This window comes from Sturnira hondurensis, unplaced genomic scaffold (assembly GCF_014824575.4).
Source record: "Sturnira hondurensis isolate 20B ecotype Veracruz unplaced genomic scaffold, ASM1482457v3 Scaffold0003801, whole genome shotgun sequence".
Lineage (NCBI taxonomy): Eukaryota > Metazoa > Chordata > Mammalia > Chiroptera > Phyllostomidae > Sturnira > Sturnira hondurensis.
The window spans coordinates 3,024,034-3,035,899 of NW_028076432.1; the positions used below are offsets into that span (position 1 = coordinate 3,024,034).

Sequence of the window (11,866 nt, forward strand, 5' to 3'; positions counted from 1 at the left end):
TAGGTTTTACAAAACAAGTCCCTTCCCACATCAAAATACATAAAAAAGAGGTGGCCTGTGGTTTCCCTTTGGCTTGGACTTTTTCTTTTATGGGCACTGTGCCATGTTATTTTATTGGGAATCAGGTAAAACTCTGCCACTGCCCTCTCATCTGGTGATTTTCTCTCCAGGCAGAATTGCAACATTTTTTAACAAATCATTCCATTTTTCTGGGAAAAATGGGGAAACCCTGCCATGTATCCAGTTAATGAACTCTCCCACAGATACTGAATTTCTCTATGGACCCTAGTGACTAGGAATCCAAAGGACAGTATTTCTTAGAGCAAAAATGAGCAGGGGGGGATGAGTTCAAAGAAATTAGTCAAAGATTAATTCAGTACTCCTGGCAGGAATCTGTGGTTTTCTTTGTTCTCCCATTATGTGACTCAGTATCCACAAAAAGAGACAAGAATAACATTGATTTTGACTGTGGTTTACAAATTGCTGTGAGAGAGAGCCAGAGAAGGAGATGAAGATCAGGAACATACGAGTCAAGCAGAGCTGGGTTGGAATTCCTGCTCCCCCCTAGCACCAATCTGAGCTCAGTCTCTACATATATTTAATTGGAATAATAATAAATTGGGTGTAGTATCCAGCTTGTGGTAGGTACTCAAGAAGTGTTGGTAATTATCATTCGTTTCAATGGCTACTTGCTGCCAAGTTCACAAATGATCATTTCCAGGTAAAATGTAAGTTTTTGAAGAAAAATATATTTATTCTTCAAGACTCAGAAATTTGTGGATTGTTGATATTTACTAAGTGAATATGAATATCTATAGTTTCCTATACTAAACTTGTCCCTTTCCCACTGCTCAAGCTCGGGATTTTAGTCAAAAAGTTGCTTCATCACACCCTCTTCTTTCCTGTATTTTTAATTTCTCTCTCTTTACTGGACCTTTCTGTGATTCATTTCATTACCATCCTTCTGAAACATAGACTTAATCATGTCACCCTGACATCCTCTTTTTTATCCTCCATACAGTCCCATCTCCTTCTGGACATTTAACACTCCTCTTCCCACTGCTTCAGCTCAGTTTCATCTGTCTCATTTGTTTATGTCCCACATCCCAGAATTGGTGAAAAATCTGCAGTTTTCTAAACACAGCACAGTATTAAATACTTTCCTGTCTATCTAAAAAGTTCTTTTTCCCCATTTATTTGGCTAAAGCAAATTCATCCTTCGAAACATGGTTGAAATGTTAATTTCCTCATATATAGAACACCAAACACTGCCTCCTCTGTTTTACTTCCAATTCTTAATTCTTTTGGATTAAACCAATAGATACTTTTATAATATTACAGTAGGTAACAGATATTGACCACTAATACAGTATATACTAGTCACTCTGCTGGTACATAGTTTATAGTTTATATGTAAGGTATCTTCAAACAATTTTATGGGGCAGTTTATACTACTGTCCCCATTCTACAGATGAACCTATTGAGACTTAGCATTAATTGACTTGCCAAGGTCACTTTGCCAGTAAAGACTGGAGCATTCAAAAAACTAAACTGTGCTCAACAGATGTCAAATGCTGCAAACAGTGCAAACAGGATGGAAGCAAAGGTTACAATGTTAACCAAGAAGAGACCTGTTTGCAAAAGTCATTGGTAACCTACCGGAAAACAGAATAAAAGTAAGAAGGTCAAGAAAAGTAAGGCAAATGCAAAGCTGGAACAGTGGCAATAAATTACCCCTTCAAGAAATGTATCTGAAAAGTTGGAAAGATAGAGTTATCAAATAAAGTAGAGTGAAGAAAATTATTATTATTACTTTTCATTAGATGATAGAGACCTGAGTATTTTTGGAAGCTGACTTTAAAGTAGTGTTTCTTGATGGAGTTTGGTTTTGCCCTCCATGTAGATACATTTCACTTTCTGGAGACATTTTTGGTTTTTGCTTTGGTCACAACTGAAGGATGCTGCTAAATATCTTGTAACAATAATAAGGCTGCCCCCTCAGTACAGAATGACCAGGTCCTAATGTCACTATTGCCAAGGTTAAAAAGTCGTTTTACAAAGGATCCACTGGAGAGGAAGAGATCGAAAAAAAGAAGAGAAATATGATAACTGATAGGAAAAAGTGGGAAGAGAAAAGGAACAGATAATAAACATGTTACCCTTAGAAAAGTTTTATAAAGAACAATTACCCTCACTTTATTTTTTATAAATACAGAGATTGACATTCAGAAAGCTTAAATGATTTATCTTTTTAGGATCTAGTAGAAGTTTAATTCAAATCTTTGGGACCCTAACGTAATGCTTTTTGGTTTTAACTATGTCACCTAACATTTTAAGTTCAAGACTGAATGATGATAACTGTTGGAGATATGATAGCATAAATTTCAGCCACAGAGCAATGACCTTGCTTAAAACTCCATGACATGCCTATTGATTTTATGTTTCCATCAACAATATATTTAGTACCTTCTTTTTTAAGGAAAGAAATATGTCTATATATTGTGGAGGAAGAAATTAAGAAGAATGCATTTGAAAAACTGGTATCAAATATAAATACAATATTGACACTTGAAGAACAATAAAAAATTGTATGAGATTTTCAGTAACATTTAATCACATATAATTTACACCAGAATTTCTTTAAGTTCATAGTTTAAGGTATGCTATAGAATTTTTTTAATCGTCATCTGAGGATATGTTCATTGATTTTAGAGAGAGAGGAAGTGACAGAGAGAGTGCGACAGAAAGAGAGAGAGAGAGACAGAGAGAAACAATGACACGAGAGAGAAACATCAGTTGGTTTCCTCCTGTATGCACCCTGACTGGTATCAACCTACAACCTAGGTATATTCCCTGACTGGGAATCGAACCCACAGCCTTTGGGTGTATAAAACGATCCTCCAACCAATTGAGCCACCTGATGACATGCAATTCTTTAAACATTATGTAAAGCAAAATCTAAAATAATAGACACTAGCATTAGAATGCCACATGTCTACAAATTTTTACTCAAGGGAAATACTCATATATGTATGACACTGAATAGTGTAGCCTTTTGCCAACAGAGACAATGTAAATTTCAAGAATCATTACAGCAGTCAGTCTTCACATCGTTTCTACTAAAAAGGCAAAAACAATGAAAATGACTACTAACAGTTTAACCATGAAACCTGGAGCATAAGCTATAACTAGGAACAGAAATAATCATCTTTCTTTAAATACAAATACAGTCACTAAATGTGCAAGCACAGCAGAAACAGGCAAAGAAGGAGAATCATCTAGGGACCAGAGGGCTGACCTGTGCAGCAGGAGGCCTGGCCAGCTCTGGAAGTGCTACCATGTGAGCAAGCCAACAAGACTGTCAACAGTCTTCAGCAATCAAACATCTTCTCCAAGAAGGAAACAGCTGGAGGCCAGAGCTGGTCATCTACTCTATCGACATCTGCTTCTATATTTCCATCCTGGGGTTTCTTTTATTTATTTCTGTTATTCAAATAATTCGATAGAGACCATGTGTCAACTTAATTGTCTTCTCCTGATAATTCCAGGCACTGGGGTACACCAGTGATTTATTTGTAATTCACTAGCTATGCTAATCCAGTACTTGAACCAAACTTACTAATATATACAGAAGTCAAGGCAACCAATAGCCCTTCTTCTCTTCCCCTGACACCGGCAGAAGTCTTCATTGTTGCAGTGTTGCTGGCTAAGAGCAGCATCTGGAGCCACACAGCACTAGTGTGAATCCATATTCTATCATGCTGTGTAGCATTGGGATATTGCAAGTCATTCAACTACTGCCAGTTTCTTCATCTGCAAAATGGGAATAATGACAGTGCCTATATCACAAGGCTACTGTGAGGACTGAAATGAAATACTCTGTAAAGTGCCTAGTTCTGTAGCTAATATACAGCAAGCTTCTATAAACATTAGTTATTATTAGTACATTTCTGCTATGATTTTTCCTAAATATCACTGACAGCATAATTCTGTTTCACTCTTATGTAAGAGCCTTCCTATAATGAAGAGTGCCCCCATCTATAATCTGAACCAAAAATGCTCATTTCCATTAGCTGCTCAAATTATAATGATTTATTGGGTATTCTTCTACTTAACCTTCTCCTCAAAAGAGTGCTTTTTCTTTTCTGTATGAGTCATATCTGCCCATTAAATTCCAACTACTTAATGAAGGTTATTTTTGAATGCTCCATCCAAATAGAATTTCTCTCAGACATGAAATCCTACAAAAGAATTGCCCTCATTAACAATATTATATATACAATATATCTACTTGTATATGTCACTATTTATGTTTTTAAAAATATTCTAAAACTAGCCCTGGCTGGTGTAGCTCAGTGGGTTGAGCATGGGCCTGTGAACCAAAGGATCGCAGTTCAATTTCCAGTCAGGGCACATGCCTGGGTTGCAGGCCAGTTCCCAGCAGGGGACACACGAGAGGCAACCACACATTGATGTTTCTCTCCCTGTCTCCTTCCCTTCCCCTCTAAAGATAAATAAAATTAAATTTTAAAAAAATTCAACTAATGCTCTTTAGTCTCTTCCGTTTTCAAAGCATTAGTGTTAGCACTATGTAAACAAAATAGTAAGAAATAATCTCTACCTTGATTGTTCTTACAATTAATAAAGAAAATTAAACAAACATCCATCCTACCATGTATACAAATGCCGCAACTTTTTAAAGAATTTTTTCTAGATTTCCCCAACCGGATGTAAGTCTCCCTCCTTTTTAACCTCCACAACAATTGGTTTATTCTTTTCTTTGACTTTTGAACTGAGTCTTAAAGAGTGAGTAAGATTTTGAAGACAGGGTATAATTTTTTTAAAAATACAGCAGTTATTTCTTGAAGAGAGTGTAATGTAACATACAAAAAAGGCTCTAGCCCTGGCTGGTGTAGCTCAGTGGATTGAGTGCGGGCCTGTGAACCACATGATCGCGGTTCGATTCCCAGTCAGGGCACATGCCTGGGTTGCAGGCCAGTTCCCAGCAGGGCACTCATGAGAGGCAACCATATATTGATATTTTTCTCCTTCTCTCCTTCCCTTCCCCTCTAAAGATAAATAAATAAAATCTTAAAAAAATAAAGACTAAAAAAAATAAAATACCAAAACAAAAACAAAAGACAAAAAAGGCTCTACAGGGATGAACCTAAGTTCAAGTTTGGTATTAATATACTGTCTGATTTTATGACTATTTCCCATTCTATTTAAGCCTTATATTTCTCTGTAAATGTGGAAATAATGCCTTTTTAAAAATGTTGTGATAGTAAAACAAAAAAAAATTCTTATAAGGTACGTGGTAAATGCTAAAAATTAACTGTTTTTTATAATAATATAAAAAGATCAAATTTGCATAGATAATCCAAGAGGGAAGGAGTGGGTGAGCCCAATACTGGAAAGAAGTCAGAAATGAGAATGGAGGAAAAATGAGGTGGCCGACCAGGTGAAAAAAGGTGGCCGACCAGGGACTGAAAAGTGAAGACCAGAAAAGAAATTCTCAGGGGCAACACGGCCACAGACTTTCATGAACAGGGATGTCTAATGCTTAATTGTATGTTTTTGCAGAGCCTTGACAAAATAGCCCCCTCTTTCTTAACCTTAATCTCCAGATTAAGTAAAGATACCAAAGCAAAGTGACTCTTTTCCTCTTTTGGATAAATACCCAGGAAGAATGGGAAAATGAAACCATATTAGAAGAGACAGAAAATTCAAGGCAAAGTAAGAAATCAGAACAAGATATAACTAGAGAAAACATAAATTGTTGTGATATTGCAGTGGAGCTTCCACATGTATTGGACATGGAACCTGGAACAAAAGGTACTTGTTTGTTATAGACCCAGTGAGACTTGGGACATCCAGGATGGGCACATCTGGAACAGAGCAGCTAGGAGGAGCTATTGTAGAACAGGAGCGGGTAACAACTCGGGGACCAGAACGCCTCAGTGGAAAAACTGTGAAGCACGAAAAGTAACCAAAGTTCTTTTCATTAAGAAGGCTGGTGAATGTGTTGGATGGATGGGGTGGAGAGCTTCCAAAGAAGAGGCATTCTTGCGATAGTTGACAGAAGTCTTAGCAAGGGCCAACACACAAGGATGTGCGTAAGGGGATAAATCCCAGCTACAAAATCTCTAACTTCTAGAAAGTATGGGATGTGAGATAGTGATGTGTATCTCCAGATATTGAACTAAGAATTCCAAATTAGATGGCTGGAACAGTGGCATTTACACTAATGAAATACAAGGGGAGGAGAAGGGAGTGCTGGGTTGAAGACACGTTTGTCTCACACATACAAAGGTTTGTTCTCTGTAACTAGACTGCGAGGCTGTTGAGAGCAAGGACTAGCAGAGAATTCCACATAAATGTATTTTAATGACTGTCATCTATTGTGGGTACTACCCATGGTCTCTTTTCCCTTAGAAATGGAACCTATAATTTTTAGCTAGACACATAGCTTCCTAGAATAAAAACTACATTTTCCAGTTTCCACTGCTCAGCTAGATAAGGTCTTAGAACTACAAACAGGCCAGTCGGGTGTGGAGGAATCCTTAATGAAATAGAATATGCCTTTTTAATTGAATGCAATTCAATCATCCAGTAGGGACTGAGGGACAGATGCCACAAACTGAGGATGGGGGACCAAGCGGAGAGGGCCTCCCTGACAGCTTTGCGTGGCCACCCCACCGACCACAGGCTGCTCACTTCCATTTACCCTTTACATGGGGAAAAAACTAAACTCCTGCCTTGTTTATGTGAGTGTTCCGTTGAGTTTTCTACTATTTGCAGCCAAATCGAATCATCTCTAATACAACCACTTTGATCATTTTATCTCTTCAGTTCTATTTTGTAAATGTTTATTAATTCTTTCAATATACTTTTTTAGCATTTCAAAACATTCTGAAGTGCTGACCAGGCATTCTTTGCATTTGTTTGAAAAAGTCTTTAATCTGATCAGTGTGGCATTATAAAAATCCCTATAAATACAACACTGCTCACCACAGAGTCTTATTGGAATATCAGATGTGTGATTGATATGTTTGCTAACTGGAGATCAACCAAAATTCTATTGAAAACAGCACTTATCGTGGTCAAGTCTCAGGCCAAGTCCATTTACGGACGTTTGACTAGAGCTGCAGAGATAACAGCATGGTCAGCAGAGAATGAGGGTCCAACTATTCTTTCCATCTAATCCAGACAAATCCTTGTGCGTACACAGAACAGACTTATATAGTCTGCACATTAAATTATTTGTATAAAGTTAAATATTTTTATTTTTAATTTTTTAATTTAATCTTTTTTAATAGTTGTTCAATTAGGGTTGTCCCAATTTTCACCCCCCTTTGCCGTCTCCCACCCCCCCCCAACTCCCTCAGTCAGCCCTCCCCTGGCTGTCCATGTCGTGGGTCCTTTGCACAGGTTCCTTGACTACACCCTTCCCCTTCGTTTCCCCATCTTCCCTCCCCCATCCCCTCTGGTCACTGTCAGTCTGTTCCTTATTTCCATTACCATTTAGTAAGTTGAAATATTTTTAGTCTTTTGTTGATAATTTAACTTCCCTACTTTCACCCTGAATTACACACGTTGTACTGAAAACCATAAACCTGTAATTAATTATTTTAACTGATTTTTCTTACATTGGCAATGCTTTTTAAAAACATCAAAAAATAATTTTAGAGCTAGAAGTACTTTAAAAATCATTCATTTTGAACCTTATGTTTTATAGATTAAGCTATCCAGCAAGACTAAAGAACTTAGAACTAAGTCTTCCTCATAACAATTGTTAGTTCATTCATTCACTAATTTACTCAGGTATTAATCTAGTCAATTTTAAAGTTTATGAACAAAGCACTGGGGAGAAGGAGCCGAAGCATAGAATAAGGCCCTGCTATCTATATGTTCAATTTAGTGCGGTGAGAAATTATCCAGATGATTAAAATACAGTATAGGTCAACGTGCTTGTAAGTATTATTACTACAGACCAAGAATCACAGGAGAATAAAGGAGGAAGACGGGCAGCTGGCAGACTTTGTGAAGAAAGTTGCATTTGTGGCTGGACCTGGGAGGATTTGAACAGGTGATAATAGAATGAACACTTCAGACAAAAGGGGTGGTTTTCTTTTAAGTAGGTAGAGTTGATTTCCACAGGAGATGTTTTTCTTGAGTTATTTTAAACTACATTTGGTTGGGACAGTAAAATCTAAACCATCCCCTAAGAAGCCAGATGTGAGCAGGGTTACTTTGGAAAGCTTGACGTCATAGTCAAAGCTGTGTGAAAAGTGATGTTTATCAGGTACAAAAGAATCCCCCTGAAGGTCCTCAGCCAAAGGGCCAGGCTTCCCCACAGCATCTGGAGAAAATGATTGTAACATCGCTTAAAAACCAAGAGTACGAGCTACTGCTCACAAAACTGAAATTTATGACTTTTCAGTCATAAATTAAATGACTGAAAAAGATGATGGTAATAAGTAAAACAGTAGGGTTTTAATTTACAAGTGAAAATCCAGACAAATGTACAGTATCAAGGAAAATAATATTTCATTTTAGTGCAGTAAATTAAGCAGTCTAGGTTACACATATTCAAACAGAAAGTGTTTAAGATGCAAATGATATTTAGAGAAAAGTGATGGTATCTCTAGGAACTTTTACAAAGAACTCTCCTTTAACAGTGTAATATGTATGAAAATAGTCCCCCTTTTTCTCATAGTTGTGATTGGCTCTGGTTGGCAGTAACAGAGCAGCACCCAGGACTAACTAGGTATGTCCTCTGTGAGTAGTACTAGGTAAGAACATATGCATATTTAGAGAATTTCATTCATAACTATGACAACAACAATAAACTGCAAGTACAGGTTTACATAGGCTATGTAGTCAGCCTTTCAGATACATAACCTGAGCTTGCTTTACATTCCACCTAAAAGGAAATTTGCATTTTAGTTACAAAAGTCAGCAGGTAACCTTCAGTCACTAACCTTGCTGTCTTCTGCCTCCTTAGCTTTCCCTTGGAGGGGAGTCTTCTCTCCAAATGCACAGGTTGATTTTAACGTGAGCTGACAAGAAAGCATTGAGCTCTCTGTTTCAGTGAGTTCCAAAGGTCTTGGAGAATAGTGCTGTGACCCAGGGGTGCCAAGATGTGGTATCGGAAGAGCAGTATGAACAGGCTTTGCCCCAACAGCTGGCTGTCTCAGTTTTGAGGCAACCCCAAGTACATGGCTTCTATAAAAGTATCTTCTTGCTGCCAAAGAAAATGCTTCTAACCTCAGTCTGGTAGACTCCACTTTAGTATTTCCAGAACAAATACTTTAAACAAAACTAGCAGTCATCATGATTTAAAAAAAAAACCTAATAATACAATTTTCAGGAAGAGGCAACAAAACTTCCCTTCATCTTTAGTTAAGTATCTTTGTTTCTTGCTGGCTCAAATCTCATATCCTCTCTCTCTCCCTCCCTCCCTCCCTCCCTCCCTCCCTCCAGTGAATCAGTATCTATGTAATATTAAACACTCCTTTGGGGAGTAAACTTCTCTTAAAGGTAACTGCTACAAAGCTCCCTCTTTAGGACTAAAGAGCTCCCAGTGGTGCTTTTCCTTCCCACCACAGCAGTCTGAGCCTGAGCACTGAAGATGAAAAAGGAGGAAAAACAAAAGGAAAAGTCCTTCAGTCCAAGTGTCAAAGCAGCCGAGAGACTACAATAGTGGAAGGACAGGCATTCTTCCTGATTTCAGAAATAGCCAGCCTGCATTCTCTTTTTAAAGAAAATCGTATTTCCCCCAGCTGAAAAGAAAAAAAAAAGATGGACACGATTAATGGCCAAAACAAACAGCTGTTGGAAGAACTTTTAGCCCGGAAACAATCTCAGCGATGAAGCTGTTTGTCTGATTTCCAGCTATTTTTCACTCCTGACAGCCATGAACCACGATGTTCATTCTGTTTTATCCCATGAAATCAGGTTCAATGCATGCAATGGTGCAAACTTGCTAAAGCTGCTAAATCATTCAGCAGACCATGCCTTTCTAGGTTATAAAAATATAGGAAATACTAACCGTGGGGCATATAGATAGGGTAATCATGATATCTAAATTTACTAATGACAATAAAAATATTTACAGCTAATACATATATGGAATACACTGCATAGCATGTTTTGCTGCCACATTTAACCAATGGAGGGCTCAGGCATAGGCACATTTATTTTCTCCACTTTGTAGAGAGGATAAGTCTCATTTATTTGAGTAATCTGATCAGAATCATCCAGTTAGAAAGTAGAAGAGCCTGTAAAATCTAAAGAGTGATTTTAAAAACCATCTTAGAAATACTTTATTGTACAACATTACTACTTAAGCTTATTAAATACTACTTAAATCCTATGCTTTTAAAAAGTGTCCACATGCGTACTTAATTAATATGAACACTGCAGCTTCTGTTCATAAAAGAATTTTATTCTAATCAGAGAATATTCCATTTCTGATTAAAAAAAGTATGTCAGGATCTACAACAAAAGCACGGGGTAGGTTTTTGAGAAAGTATCTGACACGTGTGCATTGTTATCTGCAATGCAGGGACATGGAGAGAGAGTCTCCCATGGTTGGGTAAACATAATGCTATGCAACAGTGTTGAGATTTCATTAGCAATTTTCTAACTAATAACGAGGAATTTATTTGATTCCACTCTTCATATTTTTGTTTAAGAACTCTGTAAGACACAGGCAAATTTACTTTTTTTCTTTATTTAATTTAGAAAATTTATGTGCATCAAATATTTTAATAATTACTAATATTGCAAGTGAAGTTTTTAGAAAAATGAGTGGACATGTATGTAGCATGTGTTCAATAAATGGCAGTGACTGTGACAATTATAAATGATTTTTGTAGAAAATATCTGACTACAGTAAAGAAATGACTTTTTTGTCTAGTATTTACAGCTCTAACATAATGTACTATTAAGTAAAAAGGAATGATTTACAGGTAAAAGATCCAATGACTAAAGTCGAATTTATATGTTCTTTCGACACAAGTACAGCAGAAATTCAAATTCAACTTAAAAACCTCGACAACTTAAAAAAAAAGTAACCCAAGTGGGCTTTACCCAATGCAATAATAAGAAATAAGTACAACACTGGTGGTGGTAAAGAAATTACATGATCACTCTGAGAAGGAAAGTTACTTATAATTTACATACCACTTAACACTCTAGTCCTTCCAGCGACTATAAGATATTGCAAATCTGGAGATGTTCAAGTTCCTAAAATAGAGTTCAAGCTATAGGAAAAGACACATGCCTCCTGTAGCCCTCATGTTACAAACAGAACGGCACACCTAAAATAAAAGGGCCTGTGGGCAAGACTGGTTCTGGGAAGGCCATTCAGAGCACGTGCAACCTTGTGAGCAGATCACTAGCAAAAACAATATTGGTAACTCAGAAGTAAATTGGACCACGCTAGCAAGTGGTGCAGCTCAGAATTTTTGAAAAATTGAAGTGCTGACAATACTTTAATTAGAACTGGTGGGGAAAATCCGATTGGAAGGCCAACTGTGAGCCAGTAGGCTTGCCAACAGATCGCACAGGGGACAGCACACTCTGCAAATATTGAAGAACTAAACAAGACAAAGGGCCTGCCCCTTCAGTGAGGGAGCCCTAAATGTGGACACTTTTTAAAATTTTTTTCTTAAAACTGAGCCAAAGGGGTACGTGTTGACCATATCGTATCAAAGCCGAAGGCTTCTTTTCCCACCCAAGGTAATAATTGTACTCTGACTATTCTGCTTCCCCTGACCTGGAAAAACACATTAAAGCTACCCAATTTCTACATTATATCAACATAATTCTATTTACCAATTACAAATGAGCTAATTGG

At 37.3% G+C, this 11,866-nt stretch overlaps 1 protein-coding gene across 1 annotated transcript in view; it reads right to left on the reverse strand.

The window, feature by feature from the left end:
- The window catches only part of NAV3 (neuron navigator 3), a 364,273-nt gene extending 355,119 nt beyond the window's left edge, over positions 1 to 9,154 (reverse strand). Inside the window, exon 1 of the mRNA XM_037042823.1 lies at positions 8,985 to 9,154. Within this exon, the coding sequence (XP_036898718.1) occupies positions 8,985 to 9,077 (93 nt within the window). The 5' untranslated portion in view covers positions 9,078 to 9,154. The remainder of the gene's footprint in view (positions 1 to 8,984) is intronic.
- Between the last annotated feature and the right edge of the window lie 2,712 nt (positions 9,155 to 11,866).